This window comes from Chroicocephalus ridibundus, chromosome 1, assembly GCF_963924245.1.
Source record: "Chroicocephalus ridibundus chromosome 1, bChrRid1.1, whole genome shotgun sequence".
NCBI classification, from domain to species: domain Eukaryota; kingdom Metazoa; phylum Chordata; class Aves; order Charadriiformes; family Laridae; genus Chroicocephalus; species Chroicocephalus ridibundus.
Genome location: NC_086284.1, coordinates 134,378,120 through 134,400,848, shown reverse-complemented (window position 1 = coordinate 134,400,848; position 22,729 = coordinate 134,378,120). Strand labels below are relative to the sequence as shown.

Here is a 22,729-nt window from a genome sequence, read left to right as displayed (position 1 = left end):
AAACAGCACGCAAGGCCAGGGTCTGCCACAGGCCCCAAAAGGAATGTGCCCCTTCCCTTCCTTTGGGGCCTGCACCGGGGCCTGCACCGCACCCCGGCCTCGCTGGCACCCTCTGCCCCTCTCCTCCCTCGTAGGGCGGATACCGAGGGTTTGCCCTGACGTGGCTGCCAGCCCTGGGCAGCAAAAAGACACCGAAGCCCAGCCCGTCCCGCAGACAAAATGGCCGCCGGCCGCCCCGGCCTGCGCAGCCCCTCGCGCTCGCGGGGCGGGGCCGCTGTGCGTCTCCTTGGCAACCGCACCCCCTCCATCCACTGCCCCTCCGGAAGTCCCGCCCCCAGCGCGTCGCGGTTGCTAAGGAGCGGCGCCGGAAGGGGCGGGGTCAAGCGGGGGCTGGCGGCGGCCGGGCGGGGGTGATGGGAGCGGCCGGCGGGGACGGCGGGCCGTGAGGGGAGCGGCGGCCACCCCTCCCTCCTGCCGGCAGGTGAGCGCGGGTTGGGTCCTCCCACACACACGCACGGTGCGGGCTGCAGCCGCCCTCCGCCGTCGGAGGAGGCGCTCGGCTTCCTCCCCTCCCTCCCCGCGATTGTCGCGACAGCTGAAGATCCCTGTGGGATCGCGACCCTTCCTGGGAGGTGGAGGGGGAAGGTAATCGTTTGGCCCAGGTTCCCCGTGCGGGCCCGCTCTCGGAGGGTGCCAGGGAGGGGCGGGAGAGAAGCCGGGCGGGTTCAGCCTCTTCGTGCCGCTGTCGCGACAAGACCCGTCACGGGTGAGGCGTTGGTGGAGGCCCGAGCCCGGCTGCCTTCGCTGCGGTTCCTCGCGGGAGTGTGTGTGGTGTGCACGTGTCTGCTTCTGGGGCATTTGGTGGTCTGCTTCCCCGGGCTCCCCAGTTCCGATGGTCCAGTGACCTGGCGGCTTCATTCTTCAGCTCCTTTTTATCCCTAACATATTAGGACTGGCTCTGGCAGGCCCTCCCGGTCTCCTGTGATGGCACAATTGCATCATCCGAACTGGATTTTCCAATAATAAACTTAACAATGAACCACAATTAATGTTTTCAGTTGTTAGAAGCAAATAGAGCTCGCTAGATCAGAAGAGAAGGCTCGGAGGAGACCCTATAGGAGCCTTCCAGTACCTAAAGGAAGGATGGGGAGGGACTCTTTATCAGGGAGTGTAATGACAGGACACGGGGCAATGGCCTCAAACTGAAAGAGGGTAGATTTAGATTGGACATCAGGAGGAAATTCTTTACGGTAAGGGTAGTAGTGAGGCACTGGAACAGGTTGCCCAGGGAAGCTGTGGATGCCCCATCCCTGGAAGTGTTCAAGGCCAGGCTGGATGGAGCTTTTGAGCAACCTGGTCCAGTGGGAGGTGTCCCTGCCCATGGCAGGGGGGTTGGAACTAGATGGTCTTTAAGGTTCCTTCCAACCCAAACCGTTCTGTGAATGCTTGTCCCCATGCAGTCGCCGGCACTGCTTACATACACTTAATTTGCAGCATGAAAAGATGATCTGTGATCAGTGCGAGTAGCTTCCCTAGTGGCAGTAAATCCCGGGAAGAGCGATGACTGGGATGGTTTGGGGTCTCGCCATCACCTTATGAATTTATTCCAGTCATGTGCTGGGGCAAGAAGGCCTCGCCTTGGGTCTGGCTTCTGCCAGGCTTCCTTAAAGTGCTGTTGCCATGACCAGTAAAGTCAGTGTTTTGGGGAAGTGTCAGGCCTGCTGTGCTTATACTATATGCTTCCTGTCTTCTGGGTAGGAGGTCTGGTGCTCTGAGAAGGATTTGACTTACTGTACCATTACCCTCCTATATGCGGCTTAAGGCCATGTTATACAGCTCTTCTTTGATGCTTACTGAAGCTGTGTATCTCAGCTGACCATAAGTTTGAATGCGTGGTTATCTCGTGCAATCTCATGAGGTTATCTAGAATACCTAGTTGCAGATTAGAGGATTCCTGTGGAAAACTGTATTGTATTAAAATTATATTATTGAAAATAAGGAAGTTTTTGGTACAACTTATATTATTTATTGTGACTCCTTGTTTGTGGGTTTCAGTAATCAAATTACACAAAATCAGCAGATTTTATTTACAGGCCAGTTAAACATCATCTGAGATGATCAAATGGTCCACATAAACCAAGGACTAATTTTCAGTCCGCTGTTGTATTACTATCCTTTTAATCCTCTTGTAGTGGAATGGCTTTATAAAGCCTAAAGTTCCCAGAACAGGAAAATAATGAAACTCTTGTAATTTTTATTTGTAGTAGAAGTTATCTTCAATTTTTAGCTTTGGTTTAATTTTAGCTTGCCGCCTTGTGGGTGGATCTTCTGTTGAATTGTCTCTGGCTTCTGAAGTCAAACAATGCAGTCTCTGGGAGCCCAGTGAATCATGGAGCAGACCCACCTGCTACCACAAAATCCGCTTGCTAGTTCAGTACATTCAGGGTTCCTTGCCATAGGATGTGTAGCATGCGTTGAAATCTCTTCCTAAAGAATCCTACAGAATGGATGCTGTGACAGCTGTCGCATCCCAGGGTAGAAATGAGGTTGCAGCGTTAGAAGTGTTGGCAAGCTAGCCCTGCTTGTGGCAGTACACCAGGTCTCTTAATCTTTGCGAGGTGGCAGCTATGTGCTGCTATAAAGACAGAGGAGCAGGCAGCTACATTTGTCTGAGGCAGCGTTTCTGGAAGAGCAAGCCCTGAGGGTACTTGTAGCTTATGTACTAAGGATGCTGGAGTGAGACACTTGCAAAGCAGGGAGCAAGATCAGGGAGTCGTGTGACAGAGACACAGGTGTGTACAGCTCTGTGTATAGCATTGGTGTTGGATGTTGGTAAACCTAATAGGGTAGTTTGGATATGTGGGGGACACATTTTAAGGCTTCTTGAAAATTTTATGTTGTGTTTGGTTAACGTATCGTAGCATTTAGCGCATTTCCTTTTGAAGGGACAATTCTATTCCAAGCTGACTAATTCCTGAACTTTTAAAACCACAATAAGATAGTGTGTGGTACTGATGAGTCACTGATTGTGAATCATACATACTTCAGTACAAATAAATGAATCCCTTTGTTTCATTTATTTTTGTTTCGTAGTATTTGGAAGGCCCAGAGAAAGATCACAACCTTGTAGAACTAGGTACGGCATAAGCACAGACAAAAAAGACCCTGGGCCTGTGTATACTCATTTCTATCTGTCTATTTAAGCTTGATTTCAACTTGTTTTATCAATGTGAATAAAAATAAGTGTGTCTAAAACTCTTTGAAATGGAAGTCTAATAGTAAACATTTCTGCCCTGTGGAGTTTAAATAATCTAGGAAGGAAAAAGTGGGAGCACTATGTAATGGGCTATGCCTCCCAGGAAGAGTGAAACCATAGGGGTGTTAGCTTGCTAGCAGATGTGCATCTCCATATCTAGTCCTAGAAACTGAATTCCAGAAACTGACCCCTTGAATTCCAGTCCAATATTGCAGAAATTGTATTAACTACATTCATTACTTACTTGCATTAGTTACAGTACTACATTAGTGAAGGTAATTTGAAGTTTTAATTGACTTTTTAATGGAAAAGTATATGTAGAGGGAGCAGTAGATGGTGTTATGTGTGTGTGTCTCCCACTCCCTTGCATGGTGGTTTTTGTTCTTGGGAGAGAGGTATGTGCCAAAGAATCTGCTTTTGGGTCAAAGAGATTTTCTTCTGAATCAGCACTTCTCTGTGGTTGATTTTTGTGAAACTAGGAAAATTCATTAGGCTGCAATTGTAAAACTAATTTGTGGAATGAACTGCAGAAAGAGTAAACAGCAATATTGAAACTGCTTATGAGAGCTGTCTACCCCCGGCCTTATCAGTTATTATCATTTGCTTATGAATATGTTAGCTTGCTTAATAGTTTTATATCAATCAGGCCTAGATCCTGGGAGGCTGGGCTTCACCACTGAGAGATGGGGTAAATATGTTGTTCATTTTATAAAATATAGTGTTCTGTCCACATCAGCTGGATTGTAGGTTTTGGCTCTAGGCTATGTATGCATGAAGGACGTCCTGGTTTGAGGGGGAAGAGCATCGTTTCAGTAGTCAGATCGGCACTACCACTGTCACTGGTGGGCCCAGCCTTGGCTGGCGGTGGGTACATCTTGGAGCCAGCTGGCACTGCCTCCATCGGACACGGGGGAAGCTTCTAATAGCTTCTCACAGAAGCCATCCCTATAGCCCTCCTGCTACCAAAACCTTGACACACAAACCCAATACACTTGAGCCTCCCAGAACAAGACAGACATCAATGAACTGGAGTGAGTTGAGCGGAGGGTTACCAAGATGGGCAGTGGGCTGAAGCATTTGTCTGGTGAGAAGAAGCTGGGGCAACTGTGTTTCTTCAGCCTGGAGAAGAGGTGGTTCTAGGGCCACCTAAAAGCAGCCTGCCTGTACCTACGAGGAAGCTATCAAAAAGATACACCGAGGTTCCTTAGCATGGTGAAGGGTGGAAAGATGAGAGACAACAGGTATAAGGTGAAAGAAGAGAGGTTCAGAATATGTGGAAAAATATATGGGAATAAACCCTTCCCCATGTGGCCAGTCAAGCGGTGAGACAGGACGCCCAGAGAATCCGTAAATCTTTGGAGTTTTTCAAAATGTGGCTGGATAAAGCTCTGAGCAACCTGGCCTGACCTCATAGCTAACGCTGCATTGAGTGGGAGGCTGGACAAGAGACCTCTTGGAGATCCCTTCCAGCCAGAATGATCACCTGATCCTAACAGAAAAGGCTGATCTGGACAAATGAGAGATCTAATGCAGAAAGTGACACCTAGGTGTCATGAGTTGAAATGCAGCTTATAAGCACTGTTCCTTAGGTTTGGGGAAATCCTGCTGTCAAGGATTTAGTGGTATTGGTTTATCCATATCCCCTCCAGCTGGAGCAAAAAGCACAATCATGGCTGCATGAAATACAGAGAAGAAAACATAAAGTTGGTAATTTTACTTTGGTTCCTTTCCTCGCGGTATAGCAAATCCTAATTCATGATAGAGCATGTAAGGGATTTCTCTTGGAATCGTTTACTTTTCTTCTACAGTCACTAAGTGATCCATGTGAACTCTCCTACTTCAAAACAAAGCAAAAACTTATATGCATCTAATTCTTGGTTAGAAATAATAAAATGTCTGTGCTCTGTGCTTGGTTCTGTAAACATTACCCAGTAAGTGTACAATAGCGATTTCTGTCATTAGTGTATTTAGGGGGAGACATGAGTTATGTGCCCATTCATGAAAGATGGATTGGCTGGGGAGTGTGAAAGGTCCTTGTAAGTAGTGTCCTTGTTTCTAGTTGTCCAGTTGACAAATGCAGGGTTTCAGTCTGAACCTAAAATGTTATTTTCCTTGATTTTTAAATTAATTTACTACTTCTATTTTACTTACGTTAAAGTGCTTTCTAGATGCCACTTTTTTCTCACTTTCTTGGTTTGTATTCTCCCCTGTTTTCAACTTCACATCTTTAAATGTTTCTTTGCTAACAGGTTGATTCTGCTTTAGAATAATGGCAGGAAAAGTGAAATGGGTAACTGACATAGAAAAGTCTGTTCTGATAAACAACTTTGAAAAAAGAGGCTGGATTCAGGTGGCAGAAAATGAAGACTGGAATTTTTATTGGTAAGTACGTTAAAAATAACAATTTTAAATTTGTGAAGCATTTTACCATCTTATGTTAATACCATTAATAATATATTAAAGTGCATACTGAAAAAAGAAAGATGCAGAAATTGTCACTGATTTACTGCAGTGCTGCTAAGAGTGTAATGTTGTTTTATTGCTTCTGTAATGTCTTATGCTGTTGCTGGTCTTCTGTTCAGATTTGCATTGGTACATTCCTGTATCTGTGCAGACCTGCTGAAGTCATTTGTGTTCCTCAGGGCAGAAGGTCCCATCTGCACGAATCCATTCCTATGCTACTGATCTCATGTAGCATTAGTTTGCCAAGGGTTTTTTTGTCAAGGTGTGGAAAGTCACTGACCTAGCAAGATATCAATTACTTCTGGGAATACCAATTGTAAAAAGTCCAGGGCAAAGGCTGTGCTCAGTGTTTTTTGTTTTGAAATGTGATACCTGATTTTATTTGATTTTTTTTTTTTTTTTTTTATGCAGTAAGCAGGATTTTTCATTTACTGTTGGAGGGCATTTGTGGCCTGAGGGGAATCTTTGAATGTATCTTTTCCCAAAATTTTCTGGCTACACAACATAAGGAAAATAATCCCAGAGTACACAGTTCCAATATATGATAAAATATTCTTTTATCAGTGTGACAGGGGCTTGCCCTGTTACCAGAGTCCAGGCTCCTGTAATAAAGGCCTTGAGAACTGTACTTTCCTTCTCCTTCATGGTAATGATTTATATGCAGACTAATTATTTGGCGTTTCAATACTGAGAGTGAATGTGAAATTAAATCAAGATAATGGTGAAAGGAGGACAATAAATAATCTAGCTTCTTATTTGGCATTTGTCTAATATAAGACTGTAAAGTGCTGTCCTAGAATGCAGTAATCTTTTAATTGGCAGAAACAATACTGTTTAAGTAAACCAAACAATTTATATTGTCCCTTTCAAATACGACAGAATGGCAGTTTGTGCTGCCAAATGTACCCTTTGTGAACCACTTATTTAAATGGGTAGGAATCTAGTAATCTGCTCATGCTTTTGGAATGCGGTTAGGGGGGAGTGGGGGAACAGGGCACTTATGGAAACTGTTGTGTGACTGGTTGTTTTGTTTTGATTTAGGGTTGTGTTTTTTTCTTCCTGAAATGATAACGTAGCGGATTGATGGCATTCAGGAAATATTCCTAAATTTCCAATGTGAGACATCTAATACAGAAAATTCTTCGTATCTCTTATCTTCTCGTGCTCTTATCTTCTGTGAAAAATGAAGTAGATAACTGATTTGATGACTTTGTCACTGCAGCCCTCTGATCTGGTGTTTACAAGTGTTTTTAGCAAGATCTCTGAATCACTGTTTTCAGTTCATATGCTTGAAGTCCTTTGCAATTGGAGTAGCAAGGTAGTCACTAGGAAGTTATTTTTGTGGCTTTTTTTTAAGAGGAAAGCTGAATTTCCAGAGTGTGAAGTAACAGATTTAGAAAGATGCTTCTGTAGCATTTGGGTATGCATCAGTCATTTTTAGGCCCTGCTGGGGGTTGACCTGACTGTCCGCAAGCCGGAGTCCAGTAGGACCAAGTTTTCATCTTCCTTTCCTCAATTTCTGTGCCAATTTCAGTAGTAGTAGAGGGATCAATAAACCCTCTGGCAGGATTTCATTGGTTTTTCTCATAGAAGTTCGGGATATGTTGGATTGTCGGTGCAGCAAAATATTATACTATAAAGAGAAATGAGATGGAGAGAAGATGAAATTAATGTAACAATATAATTTCAGTTTTGTCCTCCTGAATTGTGTTTCTTGGTAAAAATCATTTGGTATCTGTCTTTGCTTTCAGGATGAGTGTACAAACAATCAGAAATGTTTTCAGTGTGGAAACTGGTTACCGCCTCTCTGATGACCAAATTGTCAATCATTTCCCAAACCACTATGAACTGACCAGAAAAGATTTGATGGTAAAGAATATCAAGCGCTACAGAAAAGAACTTGAGAAAGAAGGAAGTCCTCTTGCAGAAAAGGATGAAAATGGGAAATATATTTATTTGGGTATGTGGTTCTCATTGTAAGCATTAATCTTTTTTCCCGCATGGTCAATAACCTGGAATTGAGCTAGCTTTTCTGTGCATACGGCACTGAACCTCTGAAGTGTTAGAACGTTAAAGTGACTATCTTGAAATGCTCTGTCCCTGTCAATTAAATAAAGTGCACTTTGTCCTAAAATTATTTGCTGCATTCTGCAAACCTAATAGCAAACCTAATAACCTTCTCTCTCTGTCTTCTCTTTTTCTCTCCCCTCAAATCTGTCATTAGAGCATAGGGAAACACAAGAATAGTGAAAGCGATAAAAAAAGTAGCAGTGAATATTTCATATGAAATACTATATTTTCAAAGCTTTTCACAAACCTTGCTTTGAAGGATAATGGCTAATATTTTACAAATTGAGAGGAATAGAGAGGATGTCACGCGATTGGGATCTTTATTGAAATTAGAGACAAAGCAGGAATAAAAGATTGAACATTTCTGTTACCACAGCACTAAGGCCCAATTCTTCCACTGTGTACTTGCTAGTATTCAGCAGTATTCAAGGAGGAGAACAAACCCAGTTTGTATGCATGGAAGTTGTATTTAGACTTAGTTTTGTAAGTAGTAAGGTCCTTAAAGAAGACTAAATTTAACAGTGCAACATTAACTGAAGCAACATTGGATGAAGTGATAATGAAATTATTATTTTTGAATGTAAGGGTACAGAAATAGGTGTGCAACCAGGCTTTTTGTGTTTGCAGGGAGGAATCTGGGGGAGGTCTTGGTTGGTTGGGTTTTTGTTGGTGTTGTTTTGTTTTGTTTTAAATTGTGTTGAAGAGGGAAAATTGTGGGATTAAGGTACTTTGCAATAAGATTAGTGGTGAAACCAAAGCGCTTTGGAACTTCATATGAGACAAGTTGGAGTTTCTTCAGTTCAAAAGTGAAACAACATTATCTGAAAATCTTTTACTGGAGCAAAAGCTATGTTAAACTTTTGCAGAAAAGCTCTATACAGAACTGAACGAACAAACTCTTCAGAGGAGAAATTTGGGGGAAGTTGGAGAACAAGTAATGACTGCTAGAAAATAAAAAAAACCCCAAACTTCAAAACCCCACCAAAAAAAAAAACAAACCCCAAACCAAAACCAAACCAGCTATAGATCAGGAATGAGGAGGGTAAAGTTGTTTTGGAGGCCAGAAAGCACTGGAGTAAAACAGAGCCAGGGGTATGTTGAGTGGATTTACATCTTGGGAAAGTGAAATGATTCATCCATGTAAGAAAAAAAGCAGTCCTGTATGGACGGATGTAAGGATAATCTGACAGCAAAAAGCGAGAAATGCTTTTCTTTAGATTTCAGTAAGCATGGTAATACTGATTGTGGAGCAAATAAGAATGACTAATGGGAGTTACGTGGAAATAAAGATGACCCACATTTTGCATGTGCAGAGAATGATAATCGTTGGCGGAATGGTAAAAGATGACATAAGAAATTGAGAAGGTTTGATAGTTAAGTTGGAATTGTATGTAATACTCTAATTTCAAAGCATATAAACACAAGAAGAAAATTGACTCATGAATTAAAATCTATTAATCTGAAGTTAGCAGCATGCAATATTTTGCAACTGTTTGTTTAAGTAAAAACTACAACTAGAATTTAAATGAGGTAAAAAGCAACATGAGTCTTAATGAAGGTGGATCATGCCAGGCTGGAAAACTGAAAAGACTGAAATTTTTTTTAGTCTGTATTTGTCAATAGCCTTACCAGATACAGTGTCCTTAATTGTGCACCTTTTTTTTTTTCCCTTAACTCAGATTTTGTTCCTGTTACTTTTATGCTTCCTGCCGATTATAATCTCTTTGTTGAAGAATTCAGAAAAAATCCCTCCAGCACTTGGATTATGAAACCTTGTGGCAAAGCTCAAGGAAAAGGAATATTTCTAATCAACAAACTCTCCCAAATTAAAAAATGGTCTCGAGATAGCAAAACATCTTCGTAAGTTCTTAAAACGCAAACCCTTTATTGTACTTTCTATAATCAGGTGAACTTCATCAACATGCTAATTATCTGATGCATGGGAAAAGTACTTCGTTATTATTGCTTTGTCATTATATAGTTAGTTTTGCATTTAATCTCAGTTGTTATCTGACTTCCTCCTTCAAGCAGATTTTAATACGACTTGTTTTGGTATAAGGAGGTACAAAGAACGGTTCAATTAACTATTCTTTATACAAATATTTTCAGTGTTGTTGGGGGAAAAAATTGCACAAAAATAAATTGTTCTGCTTCATATTATTAAATAACAGGAAGCAAGAGAAAAATCTTTCCCTAAGCAATTTCAATAATTATTTTATTTAATATATATTAAATCACTTTTTAAATTAGTACAAAGCATTTATATGAAATAAAGACACTATCTGTTTGGAGCACAAAATGATACACCTCATGTTGGCGATCTACTTTCAAATGGATGAAACAGGTTAGCAATCTATGTTTTTCTCTGTCTACTGAAAGTTTTGATCACACAACTAATGTTAATTTTTTTCCTGCTATAAAGCGACTGGCCGAATATCGCGTGAGTCTTCCCCCCTCCATTTGGCCTGGAATCTGAAGAATGTCACAGTCTGAAAGTTATCTTAGCTTTTCACAGTGGTTTGCAATTGCACATTAAGCATAAATACAAATATTCTAGGAGTATAAGACCTTAACTAATGAATGTAATGTCATACATACTCTTTGCTTGTCTGAACCATGCCAAGCTCTAAATGCTCTCCTAGGAAAAGACTGGCTGGTAGAGCGGCATTCTGAATAGTTCGGTCGGCTACCCTGTTTACTTCAAAACTGAGTTTAAATGGTTCATTGATCTTGGTCATGTGTTTAGTATTTTTAACTTTTTTTAGTATGTAATGCCTGATGCCAAGTGTGTATTACTAACCACTACAACTTTATACATTATCTTGGCAAAAGGTGCAAGATTTCTGTCAATCCAAAACTTACAGACTGCTTCTAAAGAGGAAAGAGACTTAGCAGATTGTGTCATTGCAATTGTTACATTCTGAAACATGGTTTGTATTTTTCAGGTTTGTATCTCAGTCTTCCAAAGAAGCCTATGTGATTTCTCTTTACATCAACAATCCATTACTTATTGGTGGAAAGAAATTTGATCTTCGTCTATATGTTTTAGTATCTACGTATCGTCCACTGAGATGTTACATGTAAGATTGTATATATTTGTATTTTGTTTTGAGAGAATGTTTAATGTAGTCAAAATAGTGTTGCACGCATTGCACAAAGAAGTTTAACATGTACATGGTATCCTAGGATGCTCTTTTCCTTATTTCTTATTGGGGTTTAACACATTTTAATGACTTTTTGCATTTAAGGTATAAACTTGGATTTTGCCGGTTTTGCACAGTAAAATATACACCAAGTACAAGTGAATTGGATAACATGTTTGTACATCTTACAAATGTTGCCATTCAGAAACATGGGGTAAGTGTACTGAGTTCCTAGGTGCTCTTTTGTAGCAAGACTGATTTTCTTACATTGTCCCAAAAAACTTGGAATAAAAAAGTTTATTTGTCATATTCTTCATCATCTTGCAATTAAAATACTTCATCTTGAACTTACAAATAAATTTCAGAAGACTGCAGATGAAAAGTATGCAAGATAACAAGTTGCAGCTCTGGAATAGACTGTGATATCTCAGTATTGACTTGCAGTAGTTAAAAGCAGGGTGGTTTTTTTTCTAGTCTCCTGTCATTTAAATGCTAATATGCTCACTTAGCAGTTGATTCTGTGAGCAGTGGAATTAATGAAGCCTGGTTCCTGTGGATTTGTATTTTATAATAACACTTCAATATCGCCTTCCTGATCTCCCCTTCCCTCTCTCTCTCTCCCATGCAGTTAATTCAGGTTTCCTATTTCTAGTACTTATTCATCACAGTACTTTCCAGCTTCTTCCTAGGTTTGCCCCCCGCCCCCAGCTTCCTTCTCTGGGTAAGAAAGGGAATGTGCAGTTGTGAGCTTGGAGATAAATGTTTGCTGCCTGGCCAGATGGTGGCTTCCTCTTGAATGGACAAAGATGGAGCTCTGCCTGCAGAAAAGTTCTGTCCTATAATTTGCCATTGGTATTCATAAAACATGTGGAAACCTGATAGCTTTGACAGCACTTCCCTGTGTCAAAATAGGCTGAAATTCGCCAGTAGGAGGAAAGGCTAGTGGGTCAGGGGTGACATGAACAGCTGGGCATACACTGTCACTGCACAAGCCTTGTTTCTTCAGGGAATCCACTTGATGATGATGACTGTCCCTTTTGCATTTTTAGCGGAAGTCTGTGATTTATAAACCATGCCTCTGTTACAGTAATTAAAGCTCTATTGTCGCACTTCCTAATTTCATAGGTTTTATTTTAAGAGTATGGAAAATGTGTGTGTACATATGCATATGCATACACTTATGCATATATATACTCATATGTGTATACACATGCAAGATACATATAGTGTATCTTAAATTGCAACCTTGCTAAATGTGCCTTGTCTCCTTTTGTTCTGTAAGATGTGCAACATAGCAGAACTGTTTTTATCTGGGTATTCCTGTAACAACAATGTGAATTATAAATATCACTTATGGCGGTAGTTATAAACCAGGGAAGTGTCAAAATATGGCATTTTTCAGCACGACAAATATTTTCTTGCTCAGGTGCTGATTTGCGAAGTGCTTCAAACACATTATTGTTTGACAGGGCAGACTGAGAATTAGTTGTGTTGAAAGCAGATCTCATACAACTTAAAACATAAATCACGGTGCAGTTGCCGGTAGCAGTGAACAAGCGAGGCATGTGATATGTTGCCTATCCCACTATTACGCACCCTTTCATCTTCTCTACCAGTTAAAGAATGGCCTTCAAGATTTCTCCCAAATAAAAGTAGAAGTGAAAGTAGCGGTGAGGTCACTTTGAGAGAAGAAAGGACAACAGAAATAATAGCTTAAAGATGTGGAGTCATTACTAGAGTATTTGAAAAACTTTTTAGAAATTCTGAACTGCTAATACCTGTTGAGGTTTGCAGAAAGAAGTGAGAAAAGTTTAATGTAGAGCCACTATGTCCATCCTATCTACCCTTCCGTTTTTAAAGGTGTCTTGTAACTTTGGAGGCACTTAGGCTATAGAGTTTTAGAACAAGAACCTAATTTGAACTGTCAAGTGATTTGTCAAAATTACGATGACGTCTGGAAAAACTCTTTAAGTTCTAGCTGTTAATCTCTACTGTAACCTCTATGTGAACCATAGAGTTACATTGTGTTTGAGCCCTACAAGCTCATGGGAAAGCATCCCTAATTGGAAAAGCGTACAATTCAATATCAGGGAGAGGGAAAGGAGAAAATGAAGGAAGGGGGGTAAGTCAGTGTACATTGCAATGTTTGTGCTGGACAAGACAGTTCTAAGTCATTATTCACTGCATGTGTAATACAAACAAAACAACAGTAATTCTTCTACTTAATTATTTTAAGTTAGTGATCTTCTAAGTAACCTGCAATATTCTACTTTGTTTTATTTTTTTTTTTTTAAACAGCTATGATTGTGTAAAGCTTTTCTACCCAGTTGCAATCTATTTTGATTTGAGTACTTGTTCTGAAATGCAAAAAGGGTTGAAACTTTGATCTCTGTTCCCTTGCTGGAATCTGATCTCAAGACATTTTTTCCATGCAGCAAGTCCTGAGAACAGTGTTTCAGATCTTTATTTGTACAGTCCAGTTTTCCAAATTTACTAAGGGGGGAGCTGTAGAAAAAGCCTAAAAATAGATAGAGGCTTCTCTGACCTTGTCTTAGAGGACAAGAGATTTCATTCCTCTGACAACTTTTTTCTGCTCTGTGCATTCTGTGTTTTATAATTTAGTGTGCATACAATCATTAATTCTTAGAAATGCTCTGAGGAGAACCTTTATAGAGGGACAAAACATTTATTCTGAGAGTTATTTGTGGTCCGGATGTGTGTCTTTACATCAGTAAGAATACCCTCGGTTTGCTTTTGTCTTTCCATTTAAAGAGAATATAGAGCAGAGCCTTGATAACCTCTGAAAAGACAAATATAAGGTAACCTCCTTTTTTCCCCTGATCTGTTTCAGTAGCACTTAGTGTTTTTTCTATATCAAAATACTGAATTACCTGAAAAATAAACCTTTAAAAATAAACTCACTGTCCTCTTGAATGTAACTGTTGTCAGTATCACCATTAAGAAGACACAGTGTCCGCCTTTTGGGAAACAGACAAATCGCATTTTAAATGAATAAACACAGACAAGCGCTTTCAAGTGCTGCATTTTAAAACAGCTAACTTCAGTTAAATTTGTCTATTGCTGACTTAATTACTTCTCCCTTATCCCCAGAGGAGGAAAAAGTTCAACTCTTTCCTTTCACGTTTTAAAACTTGTATTTCCCAATCATAAATTATGTTTTACTATAAAACTGTCAAAGTAGAGTTGTTTTTTTTCTTCTGAGAAAGATTTATTACTTGATTTGCAATGTGTGATATAAACATATACAGCTATAATAAAGACAGTTGTTTATATAGTGGGCAGTTCAAAGTAAAACAGAAGTCTTCATAAAGCTGTAGAGTAAAAGCAACTTGCTGAGCTTGTTTCTAGAGCAATACTTGCATGTAAGTATAAGTAGGATTTTTTTGTGTGAATGAAACAAAACTGCTGAACAACTTCAAAATCTTAGGCTGAATTAACTTCTTAACTCTTCAGGATGATTACAATCATATCCATGGAGGCAAGTGGACAGTGAGTAACTTACGACTGTATCTGGAGAGCACCCGTGGAAAGGAAGTCACAAACAAATTATTTGATGAAATTCACTGGATAATTGTGCAGTCACTGAAGGCTGTTGCAGTGAGTACCGTTCCTGGAATGCTGCCAGCGATAGCATTACGGCCACAGGCTTCTGGTAACCATGAAAGCGAGTTTGCCATCAAAACCCCTAAAATCTGTTTCCTGCTGTTTGAGTGATGGCATTGATGCTGATTTCTGCAATTCTGTTATCTCTCGATTTCACTGAGCTGAGTGAACTTGAATCTTGGGTGGGTGAGTGAGCTGTCTGTGCATCTTGGGTGTGCTCTCTGGGCATGTCTTTCCTTGAGGGCTCTGTGAACTATTTAATATGACTTGATACTGCCCTTGTGAATAGAATTGAGCTCTGCCAAGTTGCGTGACGTCATTTCGGCAATAACAAATGTGTCAAAGAAAAAATAGCTCTGGAGGACAATTTATCAAAGAAAATGTAAGGCTATTAGTTCAGCAGAGTTACATAACTTACTTTCACCGCTTTTATACACGAGTCACATACTTATCACAACCTCATATTTAAAAAAAAAAAGCAAAGAAAAGTAGCAACCAATCCTATGCTTGAGTGACTTTCTAGCGTTTGGGTAATATCCCATGAGTCCCTTAGAGAGCAGGTATCACCCTGTGGGTCAGCTGGGGTAACTGAAGAGCTCACTGATGCCAAGGACTGTCCTATTCCCAAGTGCATGGTCGTGTCATCTCTTTTGGGTTGGTCCTGGCTCCGTCATGAGCTGAATCAGCTCACTCACCCAACTGACAATTACTATCTTAGTGTTCTGCCAATGTAATAAGCCGAATCACCTCACTGAAGGACCATATGAACACCAGAATCAGCAGGAGAAAGAGGGGCAAGGTCGTGAAGTGCGGATGAGTGGGAGATGGGGAAGGATAGCTCAACTCAGCCTCTGATGTGCAATCAAATTTGAAACCAGATGAGAAGAAAAAGGATTTAATACAAATGTTAGCAGAACCTTAAAAGAGAGGAGAAAGTGTTGAGAATTACTGACCATGCAACACTTTGGTCCTCTGTCTTTCTGACAATGGCAAATGCAGTGAGAGATGCTCGTTCTTCCTTCCCCCTTTCACTCCCTGAAGAACTGAAAAGCTTTCATTATTAGTCTAGGGGAAATCATCGCACTAATCTGTTACAAAGGTTTCTTTAAAAGATCTGGTGAGATTTGCATAGAAGAAAAGTCTTACCATGCATACTGCAAATGTTTAGCAGATACTGGAAAACTACTGATTCCCTAGAGGATGTGCATCTCAGCACAACTTGGTCCTTGGTCTCTCTTGGCTTTTGGGATCATAGTTGATTTAGGCTAATTATAATTTTAAAATGTATCTGGTAATTGTTTGACCACAAATGTCTGCATAGTTACAGAGTATAGTTAAAGAAATGTATTTGAATAAGTCTCCTTTTCTGAAATTTAAAGATTTCATGATTATGTGAAGCTATGTTATGTAAATTTTATAACTTCCTGATTTCTCCTGATGTGTGCAGGCTTTAAATATTGCTATTACTTTTGCAAAATATGAAACCACTTTTATTTTCACGCTAGAAACATAATGTAAAAGTAATGTAACTTAGTAGTTGGCATTAATGCAATCATTAATATTGAAATATTTACTTACAGTACAGCTTGGAAAAAAGAGGCAATCCTGAACTTACTAGTTAGCAAGCTTTTATTAGAATTACAATGCTGAAAACTGTTGTAGAAGATTCATAATGTAATTGCATGTGGTTTCTAGCAAACGAAGTGTGTAATTAGGTTACTTATTGAATTGTTGATTTTAATATTGTTGTCTCTTCTTTTTTTTTTTTTTTAATTAGCCTGTTATGAATAATGATAAACACTGCTTTGAGTGCTATGGATATGACATTATCATTGATGACAAGCTTAAACCATGGCTAATTGAGGTAAAGATACAAAAAATACAGGAACGAAGCTTCCTTCTCATTTCACAGAATAAAACTAAGTAGATGTCACTGTAGTCTTTCCTCTTTTGAAACAATATCTTTTGTTCCTCAGGTAAGTGGATTAAGAAAAATGCTGGAAAGTAAAATGGGCCATGTGATGACCCAGCTAGGATATGCTTTTGTTTCCTATTTGTTTCGTGTTTCTATTTGTTTGTGGCTTTCTGTTTTGTCTTTTAAATCCAGTGCATCCATACAATTGGACTTCAGAGGCAGCCTGAATGTTAGCAGCCCTATTAGATACTGTATCAGTAGCTGGAAGATTGGCATTGGCTTGAGCGTAACATCAAACTTAAATGCTGTCATGGCCTTAATGTTGCAGCTTGAGAGGATAGAAAAGGGGCACACAAAGGATAATTGGGATATTTGGAAGGCTTTTTTTTCACGTAGATTTCTCTGTAGTGTATTAACTTTGGATCTGTAAGTTCAAAATAAATTATAAACAGCCCTCTTCCTTCTCAATCTAATTGGAAGTGAAAGATCAAAGGTAAATGGACTTTATAAAAAAAAATATAAAAAAACCTGTTTATTGTTCTGATACCACTTCTCCATAATAAATGTGGAACACAAGAGAGATGTTAAATGAAGCCCAGTTTTAATTAAAACAAGATGCAATGTAGTGCTTTGACTAGAGATGACGTATGTGTTTCTCCAGCTCACAGTTTAACAGGGGAGAACTCAGATTAAGAACATAAATAAAAGTTGTTTACCTAGAAGAAACCCACAGATTCCTGTATATAACAGCTGTTGGAGTGAACCAGGCAAAGTGTAAGCCCTGAAATCTATGTCTTGTCGATTAACCCTGGCGAATCTAGTCTCAACAAAAATCTTCAGGCTGACAAGGCAGACACTTAGTGGTGTGATGCTTTTGTTTTTAAGTAAAAAGAAAAATGCCCAGTGGGGGATTCCTTCTAGTATCTGAGGAACTGAAAGATGTGCTTTGAGACGCTGAGTCTTAGTTTCCCACATAGTACATATAGTCATGACACATGCTGTTTGGAGAACTATATAACACTCAAAAAATTGATGCTGACATTTTTTTTTTCTTTTGTAGGTTAATGCTTCCCCTTCTCTTACTTCCAGTACTGCTAATGATCGCATCTTGAAGTATAATCTTATTAATGACACACTTAACATTGCTGTGCCTAATGGGGAAATTCCAGACTGTAAATGGAATAAATCTCCACCAAAAGAGGTTCTTGGGAATTATGAAGTCTTGTAAGTTTTATCAGTGTTCTCTATATATATGCAAATGTTTTTCAGTCACCTCACTTTTTTAATGTGCAATGTAGATGACAGAGATAAAGTGAACTTCATTCTAATGTGAAAAATGAGCACAAAGTGCCACTTCATTTTTTTGGTGCTGCAATAGCAACGTGGGAGGTGGACGTGCACTAAAGCAGGGTTACCTCACCTTATCTCCAGAGGGAATGTTACTTGCTTGGTAGGCCCCTGCCTGCACCTTCTGAGCTTCCAGCAGCTGGATTTGAGGGATAAAGGCAAAGAGAGTGTTTGTCTTCTACATGTGTAGAACTTTAATTGTATTAAATGTAATATATAGATGGTAGTTAAATAGATATAATAGCTATTTGATACAAATTTTCTCTCAGTTCATAGAAATGATGCCACTTGACTCCTGCATTTCATGGATATAATAAAAATTAGTTTTTTAGGTATTTTTTAAATTCCCCAATCTGTATTACAAAGAGAGAAATGAAGGAGACGGAGTTCTTTACATTGGAGTGTCTGAAGGACTTATCTAGGATTTATTGGTCTTATACAGAGGAATGCTGATTTAAATACCATATTGATGATACAGTTTCTCATATCTTTTGAGAAAATGTTCAGACAGGTTCTCTAGCACTAGTGGTGCAATTGTTCAATATGTCAGGAATGTGGTTATGTATGTAGCTGATCCACTAGTTCACACTGATCTTAAGTACTCTTTCTATATTCTAGTAAAGACAGTTAACTGTATTTGTGTTGGATGAACTATCAGTTAAGTTTTAATGAATGTTATATACATGATAGCTGTGAATACCTATACAATAGTGTAACTAAGTGTATATTATGACTGTTCTACAAAATATTGTAGTATTGTCTTTATGCATCTATAGCCAACTTCTGCTTGGAATTTGCATGGCGGCTGAGGGGTAAGTATATACTGAGGTTATCTGAGGCCATAATGGGCTTAGATATTTAAATAACTACTTGTCACTGTGGTTAAGTGTTACAAAATATATGTCATCAAATGCATTTAATTTAAGCACACTGTTCACCTCATTGTTTCCCTACTCGCTCTCCGATGCAACAGTGGAGTTTTTTAGCACTGCAGCTAACAAGCCGCTGTTTGAAGCAATAGCTTAAGACTTTATTAAAATTGCCAGCAGTCTTATGTTCCTGCTTAACCACAGACCTACGTAGTGAGGAGAAATACAGAAGTACGTGTGAAATTTCACAAGCATAACATTTCACAAACTCAGGAGTTCAACCAAAGCTGCCAGATGATTTGTTTCTTTCAAAAAGTAGCTGAAAGTATTTCAGTTGGTCTGTATTGTAATATCATATGGTAGTATACTTCCTTGAATAATAGCTGCATATCAAACTATGCGTGTGTAAACCTGTGTGTAGAACAGCTTATATTAAATTCCAGTGCTAGATGTTAAGCAAAATAGAATATAGAGGACCCACTCTTGTTCGTGTAGTGAATAGCAGGACAAGGCATTGAATGGGTTATCTTGTTTTCAGATATGATGAAGAGATGGCGCAAAGTGATGGGCCTGATCGTGACTTGCGAAGTCGTTCTGGCCAGTCCAGTGGAGTAAAAGGAAATCGTGCAAGAGATTCAGGAAAGCCTGTACTAACCACCTGGAAGTGATAACAGAACAAACAGCTGCACTCTTGGTAGGAAGACATCGTGAACAAAAATGCAGTTTTGAACATATTCCTCTATTTTGCTGCGTTGCATGTGGGAAATATTAAAAGAGGGCAATACAGCCTTTGAAAAGAAGTGAAATAAACAGTCTAAAACCAGGAACTGTACTAGACATACACTGACTTGATGATTATTACAATAATTTATATAATATGTATATATAATTATTTTATATACATATACTTTGCATAAACTAATGTTCTCTCAGTAATGATTATTTATAAAGATGACAACTTTATACTTTCTTTATAAAGATGACAACTCAAAATATGCTTTCTGAAAGAAATGCCTTGCTGTTGTGGATGTTATTTATTTCCTATAGTAGCCTATCCCTAAGCCCCTATAATAAATGAGCTGTGGATTCTGTAAAAGTGTTGTAGTGGTGAGTGTTAATATTGTCACAATGATTGTTCAGATTCTTGCTAGTAAAAGAAGAGCAACTAGAAGAAATACCAATGCATGGAGTTGAGGCTATTGTCAGTTAATGCAGCTAATGATTTATAACCAGTATTAAGAAGTAGAAAAGCAGCTCTTTATATGCTGAGGGTTTGGGGTTTTTTTAATTTCATTTAAGTGCTTTGAGCTGCTAACTCTTTAAAGGTAGAAATATTCTTGGACTGAAGGGAGTGTTTCAAATGGTATTTTGATGCATTATTTCATTAGCCATTTTTATTTCAAGATAATGCATGTCTGTGGAAAAACAGACAGAACAACTACATACTGTAATAAATCTTGTTGCTTGAAGCTGATGATAAATCCTTATTTGCACCAGAATCTCTTTGAGTATTTATGTATGTATATAGGAAGTACATTATCTGTATATTTTTGTATATTTTTTGTGCACTATAACAAAAATATTGTTGCACGTGGTAAGCTATTTCTGGTAGCTCTGATTATTACAAAAGTTGTGATGATTACCTACCAAAATGTATAGAGCAAAAGTTAAAAATAGGTATTTCAGTCTTCTAACAGCATAGCATATAAATAAACTAGTTGGGTCTGTGATTGGCTGTTGCTTCCACTTGCATTTCCACCAGTTATTGGGCGGTTATTTATAAATGTCGATGTGTAGTTTTGGTCGTCTTTATTCTCCTTCCCCCTCCCCCCTTTTTATGGTTTTTTTTTTTTTTTTTTGGATGGTGGAGTATTGTGAGAAAGAAGATGAAGGGAGAGAAAGATGAAGGAGGCTGAGAGTTGCAAATGTCCATGTAACCATAATACACTCTAATCTGGATGCCACTACTGCAGTGATACTCAGTCTGCCTGCCACAGCGGGTTACGTGCTTTGCCCTCCTATGTGGCAGGCCACTAAAAGTGTATGCAAAGTGAACTTTAACCTCTCCCAAAAGTTTAGAGTTTCTTGAAAGCGTAAAACAGATCACCTGCACCACAGAAAATGTCAGTCCTTTTCCTGCTTTTGAAGGTCCTTCTAGAAGAGGGCAGCTGGTCACAAACTGCGGCCTTTGGGACAGTTGGTGCTGATGACTCTCAGTCTGAACAGAATCCGGCAAGAGCAGTTTTGGGCTCCCAAGGGAGGGCAGATGTGGGCTGGGCTGACCAATATCCTTACACGTGATCTGGGATTCATCCTTGAAGTAAAGAATGAAGTACGTAGACTGCATGAGTCACTCCCAAGTGTAATCCTCATCTTGGTTAATCTTGTATATTCCATTAAAATAAAGACCAAAATCCAACTGATTCTCTGGTCATGAGACTTGAATCTTCTCACTGGCCTCTAGAAAAGCACATTCAAGTTGGCTCTTGAAATAAGGCTAAGAAAAGATGATTACTGCAGCATAGCAAAGCTCCTCTAAATTCCAGGTCTCATAGTTGTTGGGGCTGGGGTTTTGTGTTTGGTTCGTTGGTGGTTGGTTGTTTTTTTTTCAGTTTTGAAGTGTGAGTCTTGCTTGTGTACTTGAACCTTGATACCTGTGCTACTCTTAGGTAGATGTGTGGTCAGATATCAAGGGTTGTTGTAATGATGTGATATTTAGTGGGCAGATGTTTCCGGCTTTACCCCCAGCTGCCTGTTGGGGGTAAAGTAGGAAGTAGCGTCAGCCTTAGGAACTGTGAGACTGTAGTAAATAGTATTTTGTAGTATGGCTATATTCCTTAGAGAGGTAACACAACAAGGATACTTGGACAGAAGAAAAATGCAGCTTTCTCTCACTTTAGTTTCCACGGCTTATAATTCATTTCTTTATTAGCTTGGACAAAGGAGGTTATTGTAGTCTTGTTCTGTCATAACAGCAGCACTAGCAAGGATGGCTACAATGGAATGATTACTTCTTCCCTTTAGCTTCTTCCCTGTTCATGCAGCCTACACTGGTGGGACTTTATAGGGAAGAGGTATGGTGAGAAATGCAGATGCTGGTAAAAAAAAGTCAACTTCCCACTGTTGTATCTGGAAGTCATAACATATCTGAGCTGCAGTGACTTTCGGTGTCCCTTTTGTGAAGGCTTATTGTAAAAGCAAAACCACACCTGGGTTTTTAGGCTTTATTGCTGTAGAAGGCCTTGGAGACTTAATTCAGGGGCCACTTTTAGCTATAATTTCACCATGAAGCAAAACTGATGGTTGCGTCTAAATAGTTTTGTTCTTCCAAACTTGTTTGTAGGTGGTGCTCTGTGTTGGCAACGGTGTCTTCTCAGGTAGGCAGTGAATTGAATCAGGGCCTGCAGAACGCATTGACAAGACAGAATTGGAATGGCATTACCTGTAATACTACTAAGATTGAATGTTTTAATTGTTTGGGTGTTCTCTAATGGCTTGGAAAGGGTCAACTCATTTGAGCTTGCACTCTTATTACTCAGTATAATAATGCACGTCTTCCAGTCCTGACTTCTGAAAAATTGTCACCATGTTAGATCAGAGAAAGTCTTACTATTGCTTTCAAAGAATAAGGATTTCTGTCCCAGTGTGTAGCAGATATATTTCATTCACATATAGTATTTGGAGAGCAGTATTTTGTATGGAAAATATTTTTGTTGCAGAGCTATGAATTTGGAACAAGCAAATCCTTCTCTCTGGTCTCTGTAGCATTGGGAAAGTATATTTCAAACACTTGAGGATGTAATATCTCAATGAAATATCTCTGTATAATATCTAGTAAATTATCATTACTACCTCAAAATCAAAACACTAAAGTATAACTAATTGGTGGGGGGAAAAAAGAAAAAAGCTTCAATAGGAATCTTTGGTTATGTAGTACTTAATCTCAGAACTAGAATTTAGATTTCAAATGTTGATTTCACATTTTACATAGTTAGATCTCCAACCAATGTATTGCTAGTAATTTATCCTGCTGACCCAAACA

At 39.2% G+C, this 22,729-nt stretch overlaps 1 protein-coding gene across 2 annotated transcripts; it reads left to right on the top strand.

The window, feature by feature from the left end:
- Nucleotides 1-372: 372 nt before the first annotated feature.
- TTLL1 (TTL family tubulin polyglutamylase complex subunit L1) lies at nucleotides 373-22,446 on the top strand. Of its 2 annotated transcripts, XM_063354580.1 has the most exons (10): nucleotides 373-481; nucleotides 5,506-5,638; nucleotides 7,471-7,679; nucleotides 9,469-9,649; nucleotides 10,735-10,869; nucleotides 11,038-11,146; nucleotides 14,407-14,550; nucleotides 16,334-16,420; nucleotides 17,532-17,695; nucleotides 19,226-22,446. In XM_063354580.1, the coding sequence occupies exons 2-10, from the start codon at nucleotides 5,526-5,528 to the stop codon at nucleotides 19,353-19,355; spliced, it is 1,272 nt and encodes a 423-aa protein (XP_063210650.1). In that variant the 5' UTR covers nucleotides 373-481; nucleotides 5,506-5,525; the 3' UTR covers nucleotides 19,356-22,446. The 2 variants fall into 2 exon arrangements, with proteins under 2 accessions (XP_063210650.1, XP_063210658.1); XM_063354588.1 differs by lacking the exon at nucleotides 19,226-22,446 and having other exon boundaries at nucleotides 16,334-16,532; nucleotides 17,532-17,669.
- The last annotated feature ends 283 nt before the right edge of the window (nucleotides 22,447-22,729 follow it).

Coding starts and splice junctions, on each gene's coding strand:
- TTLL1 (XM_063354580.1), top strand. CDS start 5,526: ATGGCAGGAAAAGTGAAATGGGTAACTGACATAGAAAAGTCTGTTCTG. Junction 7,680..9,468: donor TGGGAAATATATTTATTTGG/GTATGTGGTTCT, acceptor CCCTTAACTCAG/ATTTTGTTCCTGTTACTTTT. Junction 10,870..11,037: donor CGTCCACTGAGATGTTACAT/GTAAGATTGTAT, acceptor TTTGCATTTAAG/GTATAAACTTGGATTTTGCC.